This window comes from Chiloscyllium plagiosum, unplaced genomic scaffold, assembly GCF_037043375.1.
Source record: "Chiloscyllium plagiosum isolate Xiang-an unplaced genomic scaffold, Cpla_swu_hap1 HiC_scaffold_4, whole genome shotgun sequence".
NCBI lineage: Eukaryota > Metazoa > Chordata > Chondrichthyes > Orectolobiformes > Hemiscylliidae > Chiloscyllium > Chiloscyllium plagiosum.
Genome location: NW_028270142.1, coordinates 80,894,046 through 80,921,449, shown reverse-complemented (window position 1 = coordinate 80,921,449; position 27,404 = coordinate 80,894,046). Strand labels below are relative to the sequence as shown.

At 53.6% G+C, this 27,404-nt stretch overlaps 1 protein-coding gene across 7 annotated transcripts in view; it reads right to left on the bottom strand.

The window, feature by feature from the left end:
- Nucleotides 1–1,019: 1,019 nt before the first annotated feature.
- The window catches only part of pcmtd1 (protein-L-isoaspartate (D-aspartate) O-methyltransferase domain containing 1), a 91,821-nt gene continuing 65,436 nt past the window's right edge, over nt 1,020–27,404 (bottom strand). For all 7 annotated transcript variants that reach the window (XM_087986408.1, XM_087986413.1, XM_087986414.1 and 4 more), the window contains 4 exons: nt 25,880–25,982; nt 11,677–11,848; nt 10,552–10,675; nt 1,020–2,879 (listed from right to left, as the gene is read on the bottom strand). In XM_087986408.1, coding sequence (XP_087842534.1) covers nt 2,509–2,879; nt 10,552–10,675; nt 11,677–11,848; nt 25,880–25,982 — 770 coding nt within the window. In that variant the 3' untranslated portion in view covers nt 1,020–2,508. The remainder of the gene's footprint in view (nt 2,880–10,551; nt 10,676–11,676; nt 11,849–25,879; nt 25,983–27,404) is intronic.

Genomic DNA, 27,404 nt, shown 5'->3' with positions numbered 1-27,404 from the left:
AGAAATTGTTTTGACTGACCAAGAGGGTCTCAATAAGAGACTATTGTAAACTGCTTTATGTTTTAAAAAATACTAAATTCAAGTACATCTAACTACAAAAACCAAATATGTAATTCATGGATATCCTTGATCAAATAAATTTAGCTACTCCATAATATATTTGCTCCATGAATACTTTAAAGTTAATTGGCCCTTAATTTTCTCAGGACAGCAATGTACTTATAGGTCAAATCAGAATGGGTAAGGCAGAGAGTCTGGCAGGAGTGAGAAAATCGGCTAGTGTACAGAATTAGGCTATTTCCACGCAGAAAAGTAATTAAAAGGTAATACCGGTTTCTCTACGATGACATGGTATGTGACCCCTGCTGGTTGCAACCCAACACTGGGCCCATAAAAGGTAGGCTACAAAATGTCTGTTCATCTGAATGGTTTCAAAATAGAGTTTTGAATTTTTTTTCTGGCTAAATAGATTACAATCAAAATTTTCTGCAGGACTGTCCCACAACATTCTAAAACAATTATGCAGTAGTGTGCTCTCCATTTCACCCTCCCCCCTCAACTTCTAACGGTTACCTACAATACACCTACGTTAGCACATAAACATTGCTGTTAAAATTAATCAAATCCATTTGGACTCCAAATACTCTAACAAAATCAGGTGTAGCTGCAGATACATGACCTGCTTGATGTACCACTCTACATAGTGTGGAACATGATTGAAAATAGCACCTTCAATTTGATTCTGGTCCCTTCAGAGATGGGATCCTTCAACTCATTTCAAAACTGAAAAACTCCTGCACATTTTGTCATTAAACAGTGCCTGTAGAGAAAATCTGAATAGTTGTTCGGTAAATATTTCGGAATAACTATTTACAATTTTAGAAAATGCAATTGCTCAATAAAAGTCAGACCAAACTCATTTTGTTGGTGCCTTTCTGCAGATTTCAAAAGAAGGTACATTTTAATTTAAATCTGAGGGATCAAAAATCAGACATGATAAACTTGTCAGCACACAAAAATGACAAAGAATATCAATTTTATTGCAAAATATTTCCCCAAATAAATGTATACAGAAGCAAACATTTATTTAAACTGAGATTTCATAGAACTGCTACTCTTCAAATAGTAATTCTATGAAATGAAACAAACCATATTTGACACCAAAAGCAACACTTCTAAACATGAATTTACATTTCTTGATCAAAGTTGCAGAAAATTACATTACCTATGAAAATACATCTATTATTTTTTAACCACTGTATAATAGATCAAATGACAAAGAGTGCAGAAAAAAAAATCAATGTCTGTACAAAAAGCCTAATATTTACCTGAATGTCACTCCAAGTATCATCACCAAGTTAACAATCCACCATGGATTAATTGTCTTGGTACACAAGTACAACCTACTGTACATGTTATCAAGAAAATATCCCTCAGTGACCTCTCCCTGAGCTGTACCCAAACTAAGGATTCAGGAGAGGTGCAAATGAGCAAAGTACTACAGTAAGCAAATCAGTAGCGATGGTATATTGCCTTACTTTTTTGCAAGTTTGCTACATAATTCCAAAGGTCCCAGAGTATTGTTTAAGGGTATTTACTATCCCAAAGTAATTTCAAAGTGAAAAAGGTAACAGCATTTTCATTTTTCTAACACTTGAAGAACATAGCTCAAAAATAATAAAACGCAGAGCAAGTTTTTGTCAAAAATGGTTAGAAGTCTTGGCAAACTTAAATCCTAAATTCTAAAGTGCATTGCTGTATAAGGAGATAGTACAATATTTTGATTTTTAATATTATTGATCCTCATACATGTAATCAGAATATGGAACAATTATTTGTATCAAAGCCCAATTAAAAGGGCCTGCCAGATATTACTTATGGGCAGTAAACACATCATTAATTAACTGCACAATTACCATTGGCATAACTAAATCCACACTTTTGATAAATTGCTCAGAGGATTTTTTTGCATTGTCATAAAAAATATTCCTTTAAGTTAACATTTCTCGATGTTAAACAAATATGTTGCTTTATGCCTGTTATTTATTGTTTGGTTGCACATGCATGACTTATGAAGGGACGTGGTAATAAAAGTAAAAATTGCTAATTGCTGTAGCAAATCTGATTAATTGAGTTATATTAAATGGTACTAGCCACTTAAATGTTTAAAATCTTTTCATAACTTTAAAAATAACATATTTTTCATCTTCTCATAGAAAATGTGATAACATTTGTGTCAAAAAGTTATTATACCATCAGAAATCTCAAGATTAATGTGTATATCTGAAGGAGTATTCTGCTTTCATCTTCAAACGCGAACTGATACGATTTAATTAAAAGTAGTCAAGTTAAACCAATTTAATCATACATTTACTATTTGAAACTGCTTTCTTTATATTCAAGCATATCATTTTTGAAGAGATTATTCAAGAAAATGCTACATTACATTTGAGATTTTGAAGAGCCATCAGTGAATATAGATACCTTTAGGATTATTTTTGTTCAGTGCTATTTTTGCCTATAGAAGGTTAGGTATGATTTCAAAGATTCTGGTAGTGGCAGGCTCAGAATTCTTTCTCGAAGTAAATTTGGGGAAGCTTCTTCCTGTTTGAGGTCTTCATTCATTTCTTTTTCTTCTTCTTCTTCTTTATTTTCTTCCATTTTGTCATCCTCATCACTGTCAAATGGTTGCGGTATCAATTGATTGCCTACAAATACATAGGTATCAATTTTACGCCTCCGAAGCTTCTTGCGTTTCCGTTTTGGTGCAGCCTTCTGAGGAATGCCTTTGGCCTGAATCTCTTGGTTTATCAAGTTTCTAAGATTGCGGCGAATGTAAATTCTTGCCAAGTCCTGGAGGCATCGTACAGTCACTGGTGCTGCAGAAAAAGAGAAACATTCTTATTTCCTTGCTATATTTTGTTGGTTGCCTATGGTGTTGCAAATGGCAACGAAAGGCTATGTATAATCTTCAGCAGAATTGGGGGTATACTGTTCAATTTTCTGACCTGCCAATTGGCTTTGCACAATTTTGCTTTCTTTTAGTGCAATTAACTTTTCTAATTAACCATGGAAGATGGATCCAGTCCTTCTAATGTTTCTTACTCATTGAAATTTACCTATTCTGTAACTTGTAAAACATCCCCCTAAATTATCAGCCATTGCATTTCTACTGGCCTATTCTTTAAACTAATTTGCTCAGTCACTTAAGCCATCCCTGCTCTCATATCCTCACATTTTCCCTTAGTGTCGCAGACCTATTTTCTTCTCTCTAACTGCAAGTAAAATTCATTTATGGTGGTAGCTAGCTAGTGATGTTTTCACTATGAGATCATTAATTAATCCATCTCATTGCACAATATCACAGTTAGTAAAGCCTGTTTTCTGGTTGTCTCCAGAACATGCTATTCAGAGAAACTACCCTGAAAGCATTCAATGAACTCCTCATCTAGGCTACCTCTGTCCATCTGACATTTCCAGGTGACATGTAGATCAAAATCTCCACTAATTATCACTGTGCCTTTCTGACAAGCTCCCATTATTTTTTCCTTTATACTCCACCTTATTGTGTGGTTACTGACAGGGCACTTGTACACCACTGCCACAAGTGAGTTCTTGCCTTTACCATTTCTTGTTGCCGCCCAAACTGTTACCACACCTTCAATTCCTGAACTTTGATCATCCCTCTCTAATTCACTCACAGTATCACTAATTAACAAAGTCACAGTTTTACCTGTTCCTATTTTCCTGACATTCCAAAATGTCTTGCACCATTTAAGAATTTTGGTCCTGTAAACTTTAGCCCTAAGAAAATGCCCTGAACCCTGGCTCCAGGCAGATACCACGGATGTCTGGACTCTTGGCTGTACAGGATGGTGTCAATCCTCCTCATTCTCTTTTCCGCTTACACGAACCACATTCTTCTTACTCTGTTTTCAAGTAGTTTCCTGTATTATGCTTAGCAGGTGCCATGCTTAGCAGCTCACCCGTCCTGCATCTCTCACTCTCATTCAGACAAGATGAAAGACCCTCTAAACTGTTGGGTAATTGCAATGACTGAGTCTTTAGTGCTCCTGCCCTCTGTGAATGAGGCAGATAAGGAGACCCAGTCACATTCTCCTAGCCTGAATACTTCTCAAATCAGATAGTCCAACTCTAAGTGATATGACTCTCTATTAGTACAAAGAATCCCTGATGCATCCTGATGTCTGTAGTCCAGCTTCTAGCTCAAAGTCCAAAGCTGTTCGGACTTTAAAATCTATGGCAGACATGTATGTAACAAAATGGGTATCAATGCTGCAACTGTGCCCTGCCATGTTTAACGTGTTCTAAGGAACTATTTAACTATTGTACTCAACTTCATACGCGGTTCGATTCTTACTTACTTTATTAATCGGATTAACAACTGCTATACCAATCTGAAGCGTAGGAGTTGAATAAACCTTAATCACTTACCAGATGCTCACCAATTAACCAGCTTATTCTCCTGTAACAGAGCAAGAATCAATTCCTGGAGGCTGAAAATGTTTAGGCAACACAACCTTCACTTACCTCCAGCACTCTATTGTAAGTCACACTCAGCACTAAGTTGGCTGGCTTTATATGCTCTTAGGTGAATCTGACAGGTCTGTTGTGCTAATGGAAATCCAGTTTCAATTAATTCTTAATTAGGTTGCTTTTTCATTGGAACTCTTGGGAAACAACCCTTCCTAAAGCTGGCAACTACTGAATTAAACTGTAGATTTCAGTTTAATGTCAACCACAAATTAAACTAGATTCCTTAAAATAAAAATGCAAGACCTTCTTATCCAACAACTATTTACACTCAGTCCTCAACAAACAGAATCATAGAGTCCTACAGCACAGTGACTCGCCCTTCAGCCCAAATTGGTCCATGCCGACCAAAATGTCCAACTACGCTAACCCCATTTCCCTGCACTTGGCCCATATCCGTTTAATCCTTTCCTATCCACGTATTGGTCCAAATGCCTTTTAAATGTTGTTAAATGTACTTGCCTCAACCCCTTCTGCTGGTTGCTCATTCCGTATGCATACCACCCTCTGTGTAGAAAAGTTGTCCCTCAGGTTCCCTTTGATTCTTTCCCATCTAACCTTAAACTGATTCCCCTCTAGTCCTCAATTCCCCAACCCTGGGAAAAAGACTGAGTGCATTCACCCTATTCATGCTTCTCATGAACGTATACACTTCTAGAAGATCTTCCCCTCAATCTCTTATGTTCTAAAAAACAAAGTCCTACCTTGTCCAACTTCTCTCTATAACTCAGACCCTAGAGTGCTGGCAACATCTTTGTAAATTTCCAGTTTAATAACTCCTTCCTATAGCAAAGTGACCAAAACTGAACACAATAAAGAAAAAACCAAGAGGATTGATGAGGGCAGAACAGTAGATGTGATCTATGTGGGCTTCAGTAAGGCATTCGACAAGGTTCCTCATGGAGACTTGTTAGCAAGGTTAGATTGCATGGAATACCTGGAGAACTAGCCATTTGGATACAGAACTGGCTCAAAGGTAGAAGTCAGAGGGTGGTGGTGGAGGGTTGTTTTTCAGACTGGAGGCCTGTGACCAGTGGTGTGCCACAAGGATCAGTGCTGGGTCTATTGCTTTTCATCACTTATATAAATTATTTGGATGTGAACACAGAAGGTATAGTTGGTAAGCTTGCAGATGAGCAGCAAAACTGGAGGTGTTGTGGACAGCGAAGGTGGTTATCTCAGAGTACAATGGGATCTTGATCAGATGGGTCAATGTGCTGAGGAGTGGCAGATGATAAATGTGAGGTACTGCATTTTGGAAAATCAGAACGGGAATCATTTGGAAAAGCAAATCAGAGCAGGACTTACACACTTAATGGTAAGACCTGGGGAGTGTGCTAGGATAGTGAAGGGTTTGGTACGCTTTCAGAGCATTGAGTATAGGAGTTGAGAGGTCACAGGACATTGGTTAGGTCACGTTTGGACTACTGCATGCAATTCTGGTCTCCTTCCTAACGGAAGGATGCTGTGAAACTTGGAAGGGTTCAGAAAAGATTTACAAGAACATTGCCAGGGTTGAAGGATTTGAGCTATTGGGAGAGGCTGAATAGGCTGGGGCTGTTTACCCTGCAGCTTTGAAGGGTGTTGTTATAGAGGTTTATAAAACTATGAGGGGCATAGATAAGATATATAGACACCGTTTTTTCCCTGGGGTGGGGCAGTCCAGAACTAGAGGGGGTATTAGTTTAGGGTGAGAGGTCAAGATATAAAAGGGACCTAAGGGGCAACTTTTTCACAGGGAGTGGTGCGTGTATGGAATGAGCTGCCAGAAGAAGTGGTAGAGGCTGGTGCAATTACAGTATTCAAAAGGCATCTGGATAGGAAGTGTTGAGTGGAATATGGTCCAAATGCTGGCAAATGGGACTAGATTAGATTAGGATATCTGGTCAGCATAGACGAGTTGGACTGAAGGTTCTGTTTTCGTGCTGTACATCTGTGACTCCAAGTGCAGCTTCATCGATGTCGTCTATAACCACAACATACTTCCCAATTTCTATACTCAATACCCTGACTGATGGAAGGCCAAAAGCCTTCTTGTCTGTCCTGTCTATCTATGACTCCACTTTCAGAGAGCCATGCACTTGAACTCGAAGGCTCCTCTGATCCACTACACTCCTTAAGGCCCGACCATTCACCTCTAAACTTCTACTTTGATTTGAGTTTCCAAAATGAAAGACCTCACACTAATCTATATTAAATGTCATTTGCCATTTCTCGGCCCACTTCCCCAGCTGGTCAAGGCCCTGCTGCAATTTCAGATAACCTTCTTCACTGTCCACAATACCACCTATTTTAGTGTCATCTACAAACTTATCATGCCTTGAACATTCTTAACCAAATCACTGACATAGATAGCAAACAGCAATGGGCCTAGCACCGACCTTGAAGACACACCACTAGTCTCAGGCCATCCTTCCACTATTACTCTCTGCTTCCAACCATCAAGCCAATTGCATATCCAATTTGCCAGTCCATGCGATCTAACCTTCCAGAGCAGCCTCCCACATGGAACCTTATCAAAAGCATTACTGAAATCCATACTGACAACATCAACCATCCTGCCCTCAACATTATTCCTGGTCACTTCATCAAAGAACTCTAATAAATTTGTGAGGCATGATCTCCCATTCACAAAGCCACGCTAACTATTCCTAATCAAACCCTGTCTTTACATATGCATGTACATCTTATCTCTCAGAATCTTCTCAATTAATTTACATCACAGATGTTTGGCTTACTGGTTTATAGTTCCCAGATTTTTCCTTGCAGCCCTTCTTGAATAAATGCACATTTGCTACCCTTCAGTCCTCTAGGACTTCACCCACTGCTAACAATGATGCAAAACTATCAGCCATTTCTCTACAAATTTCTTCTCTAGCCTCTTGCAAGATTCTTGACCAGATATATCCAAGACCAGAATATTTATCCACCTTCATATACTCCAATGCATCCAACACTTCCTCTACTGTTATATGGACTGTTCCCAAGATATCACCACTAACTTCCCCAAGTAATGAGATTAGTAATTAGATTCAGTCCAACAAGTCCACACCAACTCTCCGAAGAGCAACCCACTCAAACCCATTCCCCTACATTTAACATTATGGGCAATTTAACATGACCAATTCACCTGACCTGCACATCTTTGGACTGTGGGAGGAAACCCACGCAGACACAAGGAGAATGTGCAAACTCTGCACAGAGAATTGCCCGAGGCAGGAATTGAACCCCGGTCCCTGGTGCTGTGAGGCAGCAGGACTAACCACTGTGCCACCGTGCCGCCCCTTCATGTCTTTATCTTTGGTAAACACAAAAGAAAAATCAAAGTTTGTGAGAAGATTTGTAGCTCGGGTGCTCGTTGTTGTGGTTCTGTTCGCCGAGCTGGGAATTTGTGTTGCAGACGTTTCGTCCCCTGTCTAGGTGACATCCTCAGTGCTTGGGAGCCTCCTGTGAAGCGCTTCTGTGATCTTTCCTCCACCATTTATAGTGGTTTGTCTCTGCCGATTCCGGTTGTCAGTTCCAGCTGTCGGTTGCAGTGGTCTGTATATTGGGTCCAGGTCGATGTGCTTATTGATTGAATCTGTGGATGAGTGCCATGCCTCTAGGAATTCCCTGGCTGTTCTGTTTGGCTTGTCCTATAATAGTAGTGTTGTCCCAGTCGAATTCATGTTGCTTGTCAGCTGTGTGTGTGGCTAACAAGGATAGCTGGTCGTGTCGTTTCGTGGCTAGTTGGTGTTCATGGATGTGGATCGTTAGCTGTCTTCCTGTTTGTCCTATGTAGTGTTTTGTGCAGTCCTTGCATGGGATTTTGTACACTACATTGGTTTTGCTCATGCTGGGTATCGGGTCCTTCGTTCTGGTGAGTTGTTGTCTGAGAGTGGCTGTTGGTTTGTGTGCTGTTATGAATCCTAGTGGTCGCAGTAGTCTGGCTGTCAGTTCGGAAATGCTCTTGATGTATGGTAGGAAGACAGGAAGACAGCTAACGATCCGCATCCATGAAAACCAACTAGCCACGAAATGACACGACCAGCTATCCTTAGTAGCCACACACGCAGATGACAAGCAACATGAATTCGACTGGGACAACACTACTATTATAGGACAAGCCAAACAGAGAACAGCCAGGGAATTCCTAGAGGCATGGCACTCAATCACAGATTCAATCAATAAGCACATTGACCTGGACCCAATATACCGGCCACTGCAGCGGACAGCTGGAACTGACAACCGGAAGCGGCAGATTCAAACCATTACAAATGGTGGAGGAAAGATCACAGAAGCGCTTCACATGAGGCTCCCAAGCACCGAGGATGTCACCTAGACAGGGGACGAAACGTCTGCAACACAAATTCCCAGCTTGGCGAACAGGACCACAACAAAAGAAAAATATTCATTGAGGACCTCATCCATCTCCTGTGGTTTCATACACCCACGTCCATTGTGGTCCTTGTGGGGTCTTATTCTCTCTAGTTATTCTGTTTTCTTTGATATCCTTAAAGAACCTCTTTGGATTCACCCTAAGCTTCTCAGCCAAGGCTGTCTCGTGCCCCCTTTTCGCCCTCCTGATTTCTTTCTTTAGTACACTCCTGTATTCCCTATATATCTCCAGGGATTCCCTTGATCCCAGCTACCTGTATCTGAACCATACCTCTTCCTTTCTTCTGGTCAAAGCCTCAATGTCTCTTGTCACCCAGGGTTCCCTATTCCTGCCAACCTTGCCCCTCACCCTCATAGGAACATACAGGCCTGCAACTCTAGCTATTTACTTTGAAATGCCTCTCACATGCCGGAAGTCCCTTGCCCCAATTTAGAACTTGAACACCTGTGGACAATTTTGTCCTTCTCCATAACTATTTTAAAATTAATAGAACTATGGTCACTGGGCCCACTGTCACCTCCTATTTCCCAAGAGTAGGTTGAATTTTTCCCCTTCCCGAGTAGGACCTCTATATACTGCTTTAGAAATTCTCTGACTGTCCTCTGGTTGGCTCGTCCAATGATTATTGTGTTGTTCCAGTTGAATTTGTGGTCCTTGTCATCTGTCTGTATGGGTACTAGGGACAGCTGGTCATGGCATTTAGTGTCTTGTTGGTATTCATGGATTGCTAGTTGTCTGCCAGTTTGTCCTATATAGTGTTTGGGGCAGTCTTTGCATGGAATCCCGTATATTACGTTAGCCTTACACATGATGGTGAAAGAGTCTTTTGTCTTGGTGAGTTGTTGTCCGAGCGTGGCTGTCGGTTTATGGACTGTCATGAATCTGAGTGGTCAGAGAAGTCTAGCTGTCAATTCAGATTTTTTTTATATAAGGTGGAGTGGATAGTTAGTTAGGTTGTGGCATGTCCTCATTGTGTTGTTTGTCTGTTTGTCGTGTTTCAGCCTGACCTGCGTCTTCAACTTACTATTTCTGATATTATTACTGTATCTCCTATTGGACTTGCACTTGCCTCCCTGCTGCTGAGGATCCCATCCCCCCAGCCAATCTAATTTAAACCTTCTCTTGCAGGACTAGGAAACCTGGCCGCCAAGATATTGGTCCTTCTCCAGTTCAGGTGCAAGGCGTCCCAATTGAACAGGTCACCTCTGCCCCAGAAAAGATCCCAATGATCTAAAAATCTGAGTCCCTGCCCCATGCACCAATTATTTAACCATGTATGCACCTTCCATATCCTCCTGTCCTTACCCTCACTAGCACATGGCACTGGAAGTAATTTGGAGATTACCACCGTCGAGGTCCTGGTTTTTAACTTTTTTCCTAGCCTCTGTAAACATACAAGACTAACTACTTGGGTGTTAAAATTATGAGGCTCAAATGATCTTTTTGTACAATTTGAATATTTAACACATTTGAACTACAGAATCTCAGATGATTTCATCCATTTATGCCAAATGCATGTTATTAATATTATAGATGTACTTATTTGGAATAACACTTGTCCTTCATGAACAGTAAAATTATATGTTAATTTTTTATTAAGAAAAGTTTTGATTACTTACGAAGTTTTACATTCTCTGACTTGAAGCAATCTGATCTATTTGGTTGGATAAGAGGAGCAAATGAAACAGCCAATATATTTTTGGTTTCCCAGGTATTTTGTCCCGTGCGTATTATCTGAGTAAGCTGTATTGAAGAATGGCATTTGATAAGTGATGCAAGTTCATAATCAGAGGTACACATAAATCTCATTTAGGATACAGACATCAAGTGCTTTGCTATCCACTGTTACCATAAACACGTAAGTAGAATCCTTTGCTAATCTCTAGTTTTGTTTTTGCTTGACATGCCTATGAATGCAAAGCAGAGTTTTGGCAACATAGACGCATTTAAGCAACAAATATCCTGAACTCGACAACATAGTGTTGAAGCAAGCTTGGATATGCTATTGTTATTAATGATAGTGTCTACATTTCTACAATAGACTCTCTATTGAACCAATAACAGTCGTAATAAAACTACTGAATGAGGAAGAAATGCCTTCAGGAAATTAATGTTAAATTATAGTCATTGATTCTGTCAATATACATCAATAAGAAATGAATGAAGACAGCCTAACCCTTTAGTAAACTGAAACCTCAGATTTTGGCAATTTGGAATTCAATTTTTCCCCTTGAATTTGTACATTGATTACATTTGCAAATTAAACCTCAGATAAATTCCAATAATCTACTTTTCAAGAATATAATTTCTTAATTTTCATCCTTTTCCATATATTACAATTAGCCCACACAGCGTTTGCCTAACGTTTTCCCCTAATAGGTAGGCTCTGCACTCAAGGCTACTCATTCAGAAAGTCAGCTGACAATTCATTAAGTCAAGATTTTAAATAGCAGACATCAGAGAATACTTTTTAATCAAAGAACTTAAACAGTCTAGTCGTTTGAATAACAAGGCAGAATGCTGCTTCTGTGCTCAGTTTGTCCAGCACTTCTCGTTTTATATGAGATCTTGGTATCTGCAGTATTTTATTTGTAAATCTATTAATTTGGGTTAGATTTGAACTCTGATCTCAGACAAAAAGCTTTCACTGAACTGTGTACATTCTAACATGTGTTTAAGACTAAATTAATGACAATGAAATGGGCGAATAAATTGCTGAATATTGCTCGAAAGGGCAACATCACCTGATCTTCCATAGGCATAACAAGAATTCCACCAACTTTGAGGAAGATTTTCATGTAATTCTCATGATCCTTTTGGACTCCAGCTCCACAATACACACGGTCATACTGCAGACTGTCTGACAAGATATCTAGGCAGTTCCCAACCACAAATACTGGCTCACAAAATTCAAACCTAGAATTTCAAAATAAATATTTACAGACAATAAAAAATGGCAATACATATTTGTAAACAAATGCAAGCTTGGCATGAGGCCATATGTACAATTGTTCCCATTTTACAAATGGCTCCAACCAAAATATGGCAGGACAGCATCAATATTTTTGACATGCAGAAGAGCAATATCTTTATAAAAAGCTAAAAATGTAGTTAGTGACTTTCAATCAAAATTTTAATTAATATTTGAAAAAAAAACCAATAGGTAGAAGGCAGATGCTGGTCGTTCAGGGCTGCTTTTTGGACTGGAGGCCAATGACCAGTAGCGTGCCAGAAGGCTCAGTGTGGAGTCCACTGTTTATTGCCATTCAGAGAAATAATTTAGATTTGAATATAGATTTGCAGATGACATCAAAATAGGTGTACTGGCGAGCGAGAGAGCGAGGGCGGGATGGCGAGAGCGCGAGCGAGAGAGGGCGCGAGAGAGAGAGAGAGAGAGAGAGAGAGAGGGCGCGAGAGAGAGAGAGAGAGAGAGGGCGCGAGTGACAGAGAGAGAGGGCGCGAGTGACAGAGAGAGGGGGCACGAGAGACAGAGAGGGGGCACGAGAGACAGAGAGGGGGCAGGAGAGACAGAGAGGGGGCAGGAGAGACAGAGAGGGGGCAGGAGAGACAGAGAGGGGGCAGGAGAGACAGAGAGGGGGCAGGAGAGACAGAGAGGGGGCAGGAGAGACAGAGAGGGGGCAGGAGAGACAGAGAGGGGGCAGGAGAGACAGAGAGGGGGCAGGAGAGACAGAGAGGGGGCAGGAGAGACAGAGAGGGGGCAGGAGAGACAGAGAGGGGGCAGGAGAGACAGAGAGGGGGCAGGAGAGACAGAGAGGGGGCAGGAGAGACAGAGAGGGGGCAGGAGAGACAGAGAGGGGGCAGGAGAGACAGAGAGGGGGCAGGAGAGACAGAGAGGGGGCAGGAGAGACAGAGAGGGGGCAGGAGAGACAGAGAGGGGGCAGGAGAGACAGAGAGGGGGCAGGAGAGACAGAGAGGGGGCAGGAGAGACAGAGAGGGGGCAGGAGAGACAGAGAGGGGGCAGGAGAGACAGAGAGGGGGCAGGAGAGACAGAGAGGGGGCAGGAGAGACAGAGAGGGGGCAGGAGAGACAGAGAGGGGGCAGGAGAGACAGAGAGGGGGCAGGAGAGACAGAGAGGGGGCAGGAGAGACAGAGAGGGGGCAGGAGAGACAGAGAGGGGGCAGGAGAGACAGAGAGGGGGCAGGAGAGACAGAGAGGGGGCAGGAGAGACAGAGAGGGGGCACGAGAGACAGAGAGGGGGCAGGAGAGACAGAGAGGGGGCAGGAGAGACAGAGAGGGGGCACGAGAGACAGAGAGGGGGCAGGAGAGACAGAGAGGGGGCAGGAAGGAGAGACAGAGAGGGGGCACGAGAGACAGAGAGGGGGCACGAGAGACAGAGAGGGGGCACGAGAGACAGAGAGGGGGCACGAGAGACAGAGAGGGGGCACGAGAGACAGAGAGGGGGCACGAGAGACAGAGAGGGGGCACGAGAGACAGAGAGGGGGCACGAGAGACAGAGAGGGGGCACGAGAGACAGAGAGGGGGCACGAGAGACAGAGAGGGGGCACGAGAGACAGAGAGGGGGCACGAGAGACAGAGAGGGGGCACGAGAGACAGAGAGGGGGCACGAGAGACAGAGAGGGGGCACGAGAGACAGAGAGGGGGCACGAGAGACAGAGAGGGGGCACGAGAGACAGAGAGGGGGCACGAGAGACAGAGAGGGGGCACGAGAGACAGAGAGGGGGCACGAGAGACAGAGAGGGGGCACGAGAGACAGAGAGGGGGCACGAGAGACAGAGAGGGGGCACGAGAGACAGAGAGGGGGCACGAGAGACAGAGAGGGGGCACGAGAGACAGAGAGGGGGCACGAGGAGAGAGAGAGGGGGCACGAGGAGAGAGTGAGAGAGCACGAGCGAGCGAGGGAGGGAGGACGAGAGAGAGGGCGAGAGCGGGCGAGAGCAAGAGGGGGCGAGGTAGGGGGCGAAGGCAAGAGCGAGCGAGGGTGAGGGAGAGAGAGAGTACGAGGGTGTGCGAGGGCGGTTGAGGGCAAGAGAGGGCAGTCGAGAGAGGGCAAGTGCGAGGGGGCGAGAAGGAGCGAAAGAGGGCGCGAGAGAGAGAGCGAGAGGGCGCGAGAGAGAGAGCGAGAGGGCGCGAGAGAGAGAGAGCGAGAGGGCGCGAGAGAGAGAGAGCGAGAGGGCGCGAGAGAGAGAGAGCGAGAGGGCGCGAGAGAGAGAGAGCGAGAGGGCGCGAGAGAGAGAGAGCGAGAGGGCGCGAGAGAGAGAGAGCGAGAGGGCGCGAGAGAGAGAGAGCGAGAGGGCGCGAGAGAGAGAGAGCGAGAGGGCGCGAGAGAGAGAGAGCGAGAGGGCGCGAGAGAGAGAGAGCGAGAGGGCGCGAGAGAGAGAGAGCGAGAGGGCGCGAGAGAGAGAGAGCGAGAGGGCGCGAGAGAGAGAGAGCGAGAGGGCGCGAGAGAGAGAGAGCGAGAGGGCGCGAGAGAGAGAGCGAGAGGGCGCGAGAGAGAGAGAGCGAGAGGGCGCGAGAGAGAGAGAGCGCGAGAGAGAGAGAGCGAGAGGGCGCGAGAGAGAGAGAGCGAGAGGGCGCGAGAGAGAGAGAGAGAGAGAGCGAGAGGGCGCGAGAGAGAGAGAGCGAGAGGGCGCGAGAGAGAGAGAGCGAGAGGGCGCGAGAGAGAGAGCGAGAGGGCGCGAGAGAGAGAGAGCGAGAGGGCGCGAGAGAGAGAGAGCGCGAGAGAGAGCGAGAGGGCGCGAGAGAGAGAGAGAGAGAGAGCGAGAGGGCGCGAGAGAGAGAGAGAGAGAGAGAGCGAGAGGGCGCGAGAGAGAGAGAGAGAGAGAGCGAGAGGGCGCGAGAGAGAGCGAGAGAGCGAGAGGGCGCGAGAGAGAGAGAGCGAGCGAGAGGGCGCGAGAGAGAGCGAGCGAGAGGGCGCGAGAGAGAGCGAGCGAGAGGGCGCGAGAGAGAGCGAGCGAGAGGGCGCGAGAGAGAGCGAGCGAGAGGGCGCGAGAGAGAGCGAGCGAGAGGGCGCGAGAGAGAGCGAGCGAGAGGGCGCGAGAGAGAGCGAGCGAGAGGGCGCGAGAGAGAGCGAGCGAGAGGGCGCGAGAGAGAGCGAGCGAGAGGGCGCGAGAGAGAGCGAGCGAGAGGGCGCGAGAGAGAGCGAGCGAGAGGGCGCGAGAGAGAGCGAGCGAGAGGGCGCGAGAGAGAGCGAGCGAGAGGGCGCGAGAGAGAGCGAGCGAGAGGGCGCGAGAGAGAGCGAGCGAGAGGGCGCGAGAGAGAGCGAGCGAGAGGGCGCGAGAGAGAGCGAGCGAGAGGGCGCGAGAGAGAGCGAGCGAGAGGGCGCGAGAGAGAGCGAGCGAGAGGGCGCGAGAGAGAGCGAGCGAGAGGGCGCGAGAGAGAGCGAGCGAGAGGGCGCGAGAGAGAGCGAGCGAGAGGGCGCGAGAGAGAGCGAGCGAGAGGGCGCGAGAGAGAGCGAGCGAGAGGGCGCGAGAGAGAGCGAGCGAGAGGGCGCGAGAGAGAGCGAGCGAGAGGGCGCGAGAGAGGGCGCGAGAGGGCGAGAGGGCGCGAGAGGGCGAGAGGGCGCGAGAGGGCGAGAGGGCGCGAGAGGGCGAGAGGGCGCGAGAGGGCGAGAGGGCGCGAGAGGGCGGGAGAGGGCGAGAGGGCGGGAGAGGGCGAGAGGGCGGGAGAGAGAGAGAGGGCGGGAGAGAGAGAGAGGGCGGGAGAGAGCGAGAGGGCGGGAGAGAGCGAGAGGGCGGGAGAGAGCGAGAGGGCGGGAGAGAGCGAGAGGGCGGGAGAGAGCGAGAGGGCGGGAGAGAGCGAGAGGGCGGGAGAGAGCGAGAGGGCGGGAGAGAGCGAGAGGGCGGGAGAGAGCGAGAGGGCGGGAGAGAGCGAGAGGGCGGGAGAGAGCGAGAGGGCGGGAGAGAGCGAGAGGGCGGGAGAGAGCGAGAGGGGGCGGGAGAGAGCGAGAGGGGGCACGAGAGACAGAGAGGGGGCACGAGAGACAGAGAGGGGGCACGAGAGACAGAGAGGGGGCACGAGAGACAGAGAGGGGGCACGAGAGACAGAGAGGGGGCACGAGAGACAGAGAGGGGGCACGAGAGACAGAGAGGGGGCACGAGAGACAGAGAGGGGGCACGAGAGACAGAGAGGGGGCACGAGAGACAGAGAGGGGGCACGAGAGACAGAGAGGGGGCACGAGAGACAGAGAGGGGGCACGAGAGACAGAGAGGGGGCACGAGAGACAGAGAGGGGGCACGAGAGACAGAGAGGGGGCACGAGAGACAGAGAGGGGGCACGAGAGACAGAGAGGGGGCACGAGAGACAGAGAGGGGGCACGAGAGACAGAGAGGGGGCACGAGAGACAGAGAGGGGGCACGAGAGACAGAGAGGGGGCACGAGAGACAGAGAGGGGGCACGAGAGACAGAGAGGGGGCACGAGAGACAGAGAGGGGGCACGAGAGACAGAGAGGGGGCACGAGAGACAGAGAGAGGACACGAGAGAGGGGGGCACGAGGAGAGAGTGAGAGAGCGCGAGCGAGCGAGGGTGGGAGGACGAGAGAGAGGGCGAGAGCGGGCGAGAGCAAGAGGGGGCGAGGTAGGGGGCGAAGGCAAGAGCGAGCGAGGGTGAGGGAGAGAGAGAGGACGAGGGTGTGCGAGGGCGGTTGAGGGCAAGAGAGGGCAGTCGAGAGAGGGCAAGTGCGAGGGGGCGAGAAGGAGCGAAAGAGGGCGCGAGAGAGAGAGAGCGAGCGAGAGGGCGCGAGAGAGAGAGAGCGAGCGAGAGGGCGCGAGAGAGAGAGAGCGAGCGAGCGAGAGGGCGCGAGAGAGAGCGAGCGAGCGAGAGGGCGCGAGAGAGAGCGAGCGAGCGAGAGGGCGCGAGAGAGAGCGAGCGAGAGGGCGCGCGAGAGAGCGAGCGGGCGCGCGAAAGAGCGAGCGGGCGCGCGAAAGAGCGGGCGAGGGAGGGCGGGCGAGGGAGGGCGGGCGAGGGAGGGCGGGCGAGGGAGGGCGGGCGAGGGAGGGCGGGCGAGGGAGGGCGGGCGAGGGAGGGCGGGCGAGGGAGGGCGGGCGAGGGAGGGCGGGCGAGGGAGGGCGGGCGAGGGAGGGCGGGCGAGGGAGGGCGGGCGAGGGAGGGCGGGCGAGGGAGGGCGCGAGAGAGAGAGGGCGCGAGAGAGAGAGGGCGCGAGAGAGAGAGAGGGCGCGAGAGGGAGAGAGGGAGCGAGAGGGAGAGAGGGAGCGAGAGGGAGGGAGAGAGAGAGCGAGAGCGAGAGCGAGAGCGAGAGCGAGAGCGAGAGAGAGAGAGAGAGAGAGGGCGCGAGAGAGAGAGAGAGGGCGCGAGAGAGAGAGAGGGCGCGAGAGAGAGAGAGGGGAGGGCGCGAGAGAGAGAGAGGGCGCGAGAGAGAGAGACGGGGCGCGAGAGAGGGAGAGAGGGCGCGAGAGAGGGAGACGGGCGCGAGAGAGAGAGAGAGAGGGCGCGAGAGAGAGAGAGAGAGCGCGAGAGAGGGGAGACGGGGCGCGAGAGAGGGGGAGACGGGGCGCGAGAGAGGGGGAGACGGGGCGCGAGAGAGGGGGAGACGGGGCGCGAGAGAGGGGGAGACGGGGCGCGAGAGAGGGGGAGACGGGGCGCGAGAGAGGGGGAGACGGGGCGCGAGAGAGGGGGAGACGGGGCGCGAGAGAGGGGGAGACGGGGCGCGAGAGAGGGGGAGACGGGGCGCGAGAGAGGGGGAGACGGGGCGCGAGAGAGGGGGAGACGGGGCGCGAGAGAGGGGGAGACGGGGCGCGAGAGAGGGGGAGACGGGGCGCGAGAGAGGGGGAGACGGGGCGCGAGAGAGGGGGAGACGGGGCGCGAGAGAGGGGGAGACGGGGCGCGAGAGAGGGGGAGACGGGGCGCGAGAGAGGGGGAGACGGGGCGCGAGAGAGGGGGAGACGGGGCGCGAGAGAGGGGGAGACGGGGCGCGAGAGAGGGGGAGACGGGGCGCGAGAGAGGGGGAGACGGGGCGCGAGAGAGGGGGAGACGGGGCGCGAGAGAGGGGGAGACGGGGCGCGAGAGAGGGGGAGACGGGGCGCGAGAGAGGGGGAGACGGGGCGCGAGAGAGGGGGAGACGGGGCGCGAGAGAGGGGGAGACGGGGCGCGAGAGAGGGGGAGACGGGGCGCGAGAGAGGGGGAGACGGGGCGCGAGAGAGGGGGAGACGGGGCGCGAGAGAGGGGGAGACGGGGCGCGAGAGAGGGGGAGACGGGGCGCGAGAGAGGGGGAGACGGGGCGCGAGAGAGGGGGAGACGGGGCGCGAGAGAGGGGGAGACGGGGCGCGAGAGAGGGGGAGACGGGGCGCGAGAGAGGGGGAGACGGGGCGCGAGAGAGGGGGAGACGGGGCGCGAGAGAGGGGGAGACGGGGCGCGAGAGAGGGGGAGACGGGGCGCGAGAGAGGGGGAGACGGGGCGCGAGAGAGGGGGAGACGGGGCGCGAGAGAGGGGGAGACGGGGCGCGAGAGAGGGGGAGACGGGGCGCGAGAGAGGGGGAGACGGGGCGCGAGAGAGGGGGAGACGGGGCGCGAGAGAGGGGGAGACGGGGCGCGAGAGAGGGGGAGACGGGGCGCGAGAGAGGGGGAGACGGGGCGCGAGAGAGGCGAGAGAGGGGGAGACGGGGCGCGAGAGAGGGGGAGACGGGGCGCGAGAGAGGGGGAGACGGGGCGCGAGAGAGGGGGAGACGGGGCGCGAGAGAGGGGGAGACGGGGCGCGAGAGAGGGGGAGACGGGGCGCGAGAGAGGGGGAGACGGGGCGCGAGAGAGGGGGAGACGGGGCGCGAGAGAGGGGGAGACGGGGCGCGAGAGAGGGGGAGACGGGGCGCGAGAGAGGGGGAGACGGGGCGCGAGAGAGGGGGAGACGGGGCGCGAGAGAGGGGGAGACGGGGCGCGAGAGAGGGGGAGACGGGGCGCGAGAGAGGGGGAGACGGGGCGCGAGAGAGGGGGAGACGGGGCGCGAGAGAGGGGGAGACGGGGCGCGAGAGAGGGGGAGACGGGGCGCGAGAGAGGGGGAGACGGGGCGCGAGAGAGGGGGAGACGGGGCGCGAGAGAGGGGGAGACGGGGCGCGAGAGAGGGGGAGACGGGGCGCGAGAGAGGGGGAGACGGGGCGCGAGAGAGGGGGAGACGGGGCGCGAGAGAGGGGGAGACGGGGCGCGAGAGAGGGGGAGACGGGGCGCGAGAGAGGGGGAGACGGGGCGCGAGAGAGGGGGAGACGGGGCGCGAGAGAGGGGGAGACGGGGCGCGAGAGAGGGGGAGACGGGGCGCGAGAGAGGGGGAGACGGGGCGCGAGAGAGGGGGAGACGGGGCGCGAGAGAGGGGGAGACGGGGCGCGAGAGAGGGGGAGACGGGGCGCGAGAGAGGGGGAGACGGGGCGCGAGAGAGGGGGAGACGGGGCGCGAGAGAGGGGGAGACGGGGCGCGAGAGAGGGGGAGACGGGGCGCGAGAGAGGGGGAGACGGGGCGCGAGAGAGGGGGAGACGGGGCGCGAGAGAGGGGGAGACGGGGCGCGAGAGAGGGGGAGACGGGGCGCGAGAGAGGGGGAGACGGGGCGCGAGAGAGGGGGAGACGGGGCGCGAGAGAGGGGGAGACGGGGCGCGAGAGAGGGGGAGACGGGGCGCGAGAGAGGGGGAGACGGGGCGCGAGAGAGGGGGAGACGGGGCGCGAGAGAGGGGGAGACGGGGCGCGAGAGAGGGGGAGACGGGGCGCGAGAGAGGGGGAGACGGGGCGCGAGAGAGGGGGAGACGGGGCGCGAGAGAGGGGGAGACGGGGCGCGAGAGAGGGGGAGACGGGGCGCGAGAGAGGGGGAGACGGGGCGCGAGAGAGGGGGAGACGGGGCGCGAGAGAGGGGGAGACGGGGCGCGAGAGAGGGGGAGACGGGGCGCGAGAGAGGGGGAGACGGGGCGCGAGAGAGGGGGAGACGGGGCGCGAGAGAGGGGGAGACGGGGCGCGAGAGAGGGGGAGACGGGGCGCGAGAGAGGGGGAGACGGGGCGCGAGAGAGGGGGAGACGGGGCGCGAGAGAGGGGGAGACGGGGCGCGAGAGAGGGGGAGACGGGGCGCGAGAGAGGGGGAGACGGGGCGCGAGAGAGGGGGAGACGGGGCGCGAGAGAGGGGGAGACGGGGCGCGAGAGAGGGGGAGACGGGGCGCGAGAGAGGGGGAGACGGGGCGCGAGAGAGGGGGAGACGGGGCGCGAGAGAGGGGGAGACGGGGCGCGAGAGAGGGGGAGACGGGGCGCGAGAGAGGGGGAGACGGGGCGCGAGAGAGGGGGAGACGGGGCGCGAGAGAGGGGGAGACGGGGCGCGAGAGAGGGGGAGACGGGGCGCGAGAGAGGGGGAGACGGGGCGCGAGAGAGGGGGAGACGGGGCGCGAGAGAGGGGGAGACGGGGCGCGAGAGAGGGGGAGACGGGGCGCGAGAGAGGGGGAGACGGGGCGCGAGAGAGGGGGAGACGGGGCGCGAGAGAGGGGGAGACGGGGCGCGAGAGAGGGGGAGACGGGGCGCGAGAGAGGGGGAGACGGGGCGCGAGAGAGGGGGAGACGGGGCGCGAGAGAGGGGGAGACGGGGCGCGAGAGAGGGGGAGACGGGGCGCGAGAGAGGGGGAGACGGGGCGCGAGAGAGGGGGAGACGGGGCGCGAGAGAGGGGGAGACGGGGCGCGAGAGAGGGGGAGACGGGGCGCGAGAGAGGGGGAGACGGGGCGCGAGAGAGGGGGAGACGGGGCGCGAGAGAGGGGGAGACGGGGCGCGAGAGAGGGGGAGACGGGGCGCGAGAGAGGGGGAGACGGGGCGCGAGAGAGGGGGAGACGGGGCGCGAGAGAGGGGGAGACGGGGCGCGAGAGAGGGGGAGACGGGGCGCGAGAGAGGGGGAGACGGGGCGCGAGAGAGGGGGAGACGGGGCGCGAGAGAGGGGGAGACGGGGCGCGAGAGAGGGGGAGACGGGGCGCGAGAGAGGGGGAGACGGGGCGCGAGAGAGGGGGAGACGGGGCGCGAGAGAGGGGGAGACGGGGCGCGAGAGAGGGGGAGACGGGGCGCGAGAGAGGGGGAGACGGGGCGCGAGAGAGGGGGAGACGGGGCGCGAGAGAGGGGGAGACGGGGCGCGAGAGAGGGGGAGACGGGGCGCGAGAGAGGGGGAGACGGGGCGCGAGAGAGGGGGAGACGGGGCGCGAGAGAGGGGGAGACGGGGCGCGAGAGAGGGGGAGACGGGGCGCGAGAGAGGGGGAGACGGGGCGCGAGAGAGGGGGAGACGGGGCGCGAGAGAGGGGGAGACGGGGCGCGAGAGAGGGGGAGACGGGGCGCGAGAGAGGGGGAGACGGGGCGCGAGAGAGGGGGAGACGGGGCGCGAGAGAGGGGGAGACGGGGCGCGAGAGAGGGGGAGACGGGGCGCGAGAGAGGGGGAGACGGGGCGCGAGAGAGGGGGAGACGGGGCGCGAGAGAGGGGGAGACGGGGCGCGAGAGAGGGGGAGACGGGGCGCGAGAGAGGGGGAGACGGGGCGCGAGAGAGGGGGAGACGGGGCGCGAGAGAGGGGGAGACGGGGCGCGAGAGAGGGGGAGACGGGGCGCGAGAGAGGGGGAGACGGGGCGCGAGAGAGGGGGAGACGGGGCGCGAGAGAGGGGGAGACGGGGCGCGAGAGAGGGGGAGACGGGGCGCGAGAGAGGGGGAGACGGGGCGCGAGAGAGGGGGAGACGGGGCGCGAGAGAGGGGGAGACGGGGCGCGAGAGAGGGGGGGAGGGGGCGCGAGGGGGGGGGAGGGCACGAGAGGGGGGGAGGGCCTGATGGGGGGGGCGAGTGAGGGGCGGGGCGAGTGAGGGGCGGGGCGAGTGAGGGGCGGGGCGAGTGAGGGGGGGGCGAGTGAGGGGGGGGCGAGTGAGGGGGGGGCGAGTGAGGGGGGGGCGAGTGAGGGGGGGGCGAGTGAGGGGGGGGCGAGTGAGGGGGGGCGAGTGAGGGGGGGGCGAGTGAGGGGGGGGGCGAGTGAGGGGGGGGGCGAGTGAGGGGGTGCGAGTGAGGGGGGGGCGAGTGAGGGGGGGCGAGTGAGGGGGGGGCGAGTGAGGGGGGGGGCGAGTGAGGGGGGGGGCGAGTGAGGGGGGGGCGAGTGAGGGGGGGGCGAGTGAGGGGGGGGCGAGTGAGGGGGTGGCGAGTGAGGGTTGGCGAGTGAGGGTTGGCGAGTGAGGGGGGGGCAAGTGAGGCGGGGGCGAGTGAGGGGGGGGGCGAGTGAGGGGGGGGCGAGTGAGGGGGGGGCGAGTGAGGGGGGGGCGAGTGAGGGGGGGGCGAGTGAGGGGGGGGCGAGTGAGGGGGGGGCGAGTGAGGGGGGGGCGAGTGAGGGGGGGGCGAGTGAGGGGGGGGGCGAGTGAGGGGGGGGCGAGTGAGGGGGGGGCGAGTGAGGGGGGGGCGAGTGAGGGGGGGGCGAGTGAGGGGGGGCGAGTGAGGGGGGGCGAGTGAGGGGGGGGCGAGTGAGGGGGGGGGCGAGTGAGGGGGGGGGCGAGTGAGGGGGGGGGCGAGTGAGGGGGGGGCGAGTGAGGGGGGGGCGAGTGAGGGGGGGGCGAGTGAGGGGGGGGCGAGTGAGGGGGGGGCGAGTGAGGGGGGGGGGCGAGTGAGGGGGGGGGGCGAGTGAGGGGGGGGGCGAGTGAGGGGGGGGCGAGTGAGGGGGGGGCGAGTGAGGGGGGGGCGAGTGAGGGGGGGGCGAGTGAGGGGGGGGCGAGTGAGGGGGGGGCGAGTGAGGGGGGGGCGAGTGAGGGGGGGGCGAGTGAGGGGGGGGCGAGTGAGGGGGGGGCGAGTGAGGGGGGGGCGAGTGAGGGGGGGGCGAGTGAGGGGGGGGCGAGTGAGGGGGGGGCGAGTGAGGGGGGGGCGAGTGAGGGGGGGGCGAGTGAGGGGGGGGCGAGTGAGGGGGGGGCGAGTGAGGGGGGGGCGAGTGAGGGGGGGGCGAGTGAGGGGGGGGCGAGTGAGGGGGGGGCGAGTGAGGGGGGGGCGAGTGAGGGGGGGGCGAGTGAGGGGGGGGCGAGTGAGGGGGGGGCGAGTGAGGGGGGGGCGAGTGAGGGGGGGGCGAGTGAGGGGGGGGCGAGTGAGGGGGGGGCGAGTGAGGGGGGGGCGAGTGAGGGGGGGGCGAGTGAGGGGGGGGCGAGTGAGGGGGGGGCGAGTGAGGGGGGGGCGAGTGAGGGGGGGGCGAGTGAGGGGGGGGCGAGTGAGGGGGGGGCGAGTGAGGGGGGGGCGAGTGAGGGGGGGGCGAGTGAGGGGGGGGCGAGTGAGGGGGGGGCGAGTGAGGGGGGGGGCGAGTGAGGGGGGGGCGAGTGAGGGGGGGGCGAGTGAGGGGGGGGCGAGTGAGGGGGGGGCGAGTGAGGGGGGGGCGAGTGAGGGGGGGGCGAGTGAGGGGGGGGCGAGTGAGGGGGGGGCGAGTGAGGGGGGGGCGAGTGAGGGGGGGGCGAGTGAGGGGGGGGGCGAGTGAGGGGGGGGCGAGTGAGGGGGGGCGAGTGAGGGGGGGGCGAGTGAGGGGGGGGCGAGTGAGGGGGGGGCGAGTGAGGGGGGGGCGAGTGAGGGGGGGGGCGAGTGAGGGGGGGGCGAGTGAGGGGGGTGGCGAGTGAGGGGGGGGCGAGTGAGGGGGGTCGAGAGGAGCGCGACAGGGAGGGGGTGCGACAGGGAGGGCGAGGGCGAGGTCGAGAGCGAGGGCAAGGGCGAGGGCGAGGAAGAGCGAGAAAGAGCGAGAGCATGAAAACAAGCGAGTTTGCATGTGTGTGTACGTGAAAGTGTGAGCTTGCACGTGGGCACGTGCTTGTTCTCTTACACATGCTCCAATTGTACCAAATGCTGTCCATTCATCCTCTGCTCACTGATCTACAATGGCTCCAATTTGACTCTTTTAAGAATGCTTATCTTGGCTTCAAATCTTTCCACAATCTGGAATAACTTGTCCAGTCAATCAGATAGGTGCAGCTGACACAACCCCATATTTAGGCAACTGGTGATGTTTAAATATTCTAAGTTTGCAGAATAAATACAAGTTGATGTTTTTGCTAATCCTTAAGAAGTTCTCCTGCACTTCAAAACAAACAATTATTTTGTCATACTTCTACTTCAAGTCAGAGTCATAGAGTCTCACAGCACACAAACAGATCCTTCAGTTCAACCAGTCCATGTCAACTATAATATCAAACTAAACTCAGCCCATATTCCTCCAATCCTTTCTTATTCATGAACTTATCCAGATGTAATCGTTACCTGCATCCACCACTTTCTCAGCACGTTCATTCCACACGCAAACCATCCGACATAAAACATGTGCCACTCATGTCGATTTTTAAATCTTTTTCCTCGCACCTTAAAAATGTGCACCCTAGTCTTGAAATTCCCACCCTAGGGAAAAGACAACTACATTAACTCTATCTATACCTCTTATTATTTTATAAACTTGCTAAGGTCACCTCTCAACCTCCTACGCTCCAGCGAAAAAAGTTCCAGTCTATCCAGCCTTTCTTTATAACTTAAACCTTCCATACCCACCAACATCCTCTCCAGCTTGATAATATTCTTTCCACAACTGGCCACCAGAACTGGACAGTATTCCAGAAGAGGCCTCGCCAATGTCTGCACAGCCTCATCATGACTACCCAACTCCTACACTCAAAAGGAATCAGCAATGAAGGCAAAGCTGTTAAACGCCTTTTTAAACCATCTTGTCTATATGTGATGCAAAACTTCAATAAATTATATGCACGCATCCCTCAGTCCCCCTGTTCTACAGCACTACTAACGGCCCTACCATTAATTGTAGAACCCCTATCCTGTCTGTTATACCAAAATGCAACACCTTTCATCTATCCAGACTGAACTGCATCTGCCACTTTTCAGTCCACTGACCCATTTGATCAAGATCCCTTTGTAATCTTAGAAAACTTTCTTCACTGTCTATTATGTCACCAGGTGTCACCTGCAAACTTACTAACCATGCCTCCTACATTCTCATCTAAATCATTTATAGAAATGACAAACAAAAGAGATTCTGGAACTGATCCTTGTGGAACACCGCTGGTCACAGGCCTCCAGTCTGAAAAGCAACCCTCCACCATTACTCTGTTTCCTGCCATTAAGATTAGGTTAGATTCCCTACAGTATGGAAAGAGGCCATTTGGCCCAACAAGTCCACACCAACTCTCTGAAGAGTAACCCACCCACACCCATTCCCCTACCTTATATTTACCCCTGACTAATGCAACTAACACCATGGACAATTTGGAATGACCAATTCACCGAACCTGCACATCTTTGGAGTGTGGAAGGAAACCACAGCACCAGGAGGAAACCCACGCAGACACGGGGAAAATGTGCAAACTTCACACAGACAGTCACCCGAGATGGGAATCAAACCCTGGTCCCTGGCCTTGTGAGGCAGCAGCGCTAACCACTGAGCCACCATGCCGTCCCTGAGCCAATTATGTATCCAGTTGACAACCTCATCCTGAATCCTATGTAACCGAACTTTACTAATTAGTCTACCATGCAGAACATTGTCAAAGAATTTACTAAGATCCAAATAAACAACATCTACTCTTCTGCCATCAATATTTTTGGTAATTTTCTCAAAAAACTCAATCAAGATTTTCCTCACAAAAAAACCATGCTGACTATCCTTAATCAATTTTTGCCAATAAATGTCCATAAATCCTATCTTTTATAATCACCTCCAACAATTTACCCACAACTGAAGTCAGACTCAGATCTATCGTTTCCCAGTTTCTCCTTACAATCTTTCTTATCGGGCCAAGACAATATCTCAGAATATTGTCGTATAAACATTGTGTAATAATATCCATTCACACAAAGGCTACAGTTGAAAACCATGGAATTTATGTAAAAACAAACAAAAATAATTCAAAAAAATCTACGTACTGAATGTGTAATTCGATCTTGAAGAGAAACAAAATCAAATCTTCATAGAATTTGGGAGAGAAAAAAAGGCTGAGAAAAATAAGATCAAATAACTGTTTACTTACTTGTCAAAACTGTCACTGTTTTTTATAAAACTGTCCAACTTCTCTGTGGCATAATCTACTACATCAGCATGAATCTCAATTCCATGGTTTATCCCGAAAGGGCCTAGAGAGCAAAGAATTATAAAGCAATCAGAAGACTGGGACTCAATGCATTATGCAAGAATGACTTTTCACAACAATCAAAATCTGAATGAGAAACGTCAGTTGATCTGTTCAGCTCATTAGAGCAAACAAAATTTCTGTCTTTTAAAAAAATAATCACATTGACTCAGTACTAAGTGTGTTTATAGTTGGAGGTTGTGAATTTAAAGACCACTGCAAGACTTGAACAAATAATTAGATTGATACTTCAGTGCAACAACTTAGTGTGAATGGCATCACGACAGGGAAACTCTTAAAATAAGAAGGGTAGGATGTTCAACTGAGGTTCCATCAATATGCTAAGATGGATTGTTAAAATGATACTTGAGACATTTTCAAAATAAGATTAAATTCTTTCATTTTCTGACCAACATTTATTTCTCAGTCAACATCAATAAAAATGAATCAAGTTAGACTGGGTAAAAGAGCTGCTCCGACGTAACCACGCTGATCAAAAAACTGTTCATTTGTTATTAATGACTTTGGAAAAGAATAAAGGTGTTATCAAAAATGTAATTCGGTCCTATCTTATTCTACTGCACTGTCCCAAGATCTATGCCTCACATTCATAATTCCCCAAGAATACGAACATCATTCTAAACAGGTTAGGAAACAAAGGTGATTTGAAATGTGTATGACTAAATAAAAGCTAGTTAAATAGCGTAGGGTTTTCTTGTGAATAGTGATCTATAATCAAATCAAAATACATAATATCAGTTATGCAAGATCTGTGTGCATGGCCTTACTGTGGTCTGACACCATTATCACTGCATATGTCCTGACCCATTGGCAGAACAGGCCCATCAGAAGCAGTGGCACAGTAGATAAAGTTAGGAGGGAGTTGCCCGAAATCCTCAACATTGACTGTACACTCCATGACATCTCATGACATTGGGTCAAACATGGACAAGGAAACCTCGGCTGATGACCGTGAATCACCCTTGCTCAGCTGAGAATTCAGTGCTCTTCTACACTGAGCACCACTTGGAGAAAGTTCTGAAGGTTGCAAGCGCACAGATATACTGTATTCTGTTTGAGGGACTTCAATGTCCATTACCAAGACAGCATGACGGTACCTCTGTTGACCAGACTGGTCATGTCTTACTAGACAAAGTCTGCACTAGGTGGCGAGGAAAGTAACCATTAGCAAAGTCTTATTCACCTGACCCTCACCATCCTGTTTGCTGCAGTTATGACTGCCCATGAAAGTATCAGGAGGAGTGATCACCACACCAGAGTTCTTGTACAGACCAAATCCCACCTTCACAAAGAGGGTTTTCACAGTCATGTTGTATGGCACTACCACTAAATGGCCCAGACCGCAATCAGATGAAGGGCTCATGCCAGAAACGTTGATTTTCCTGCTCCTCAGATGCTGCCTGAC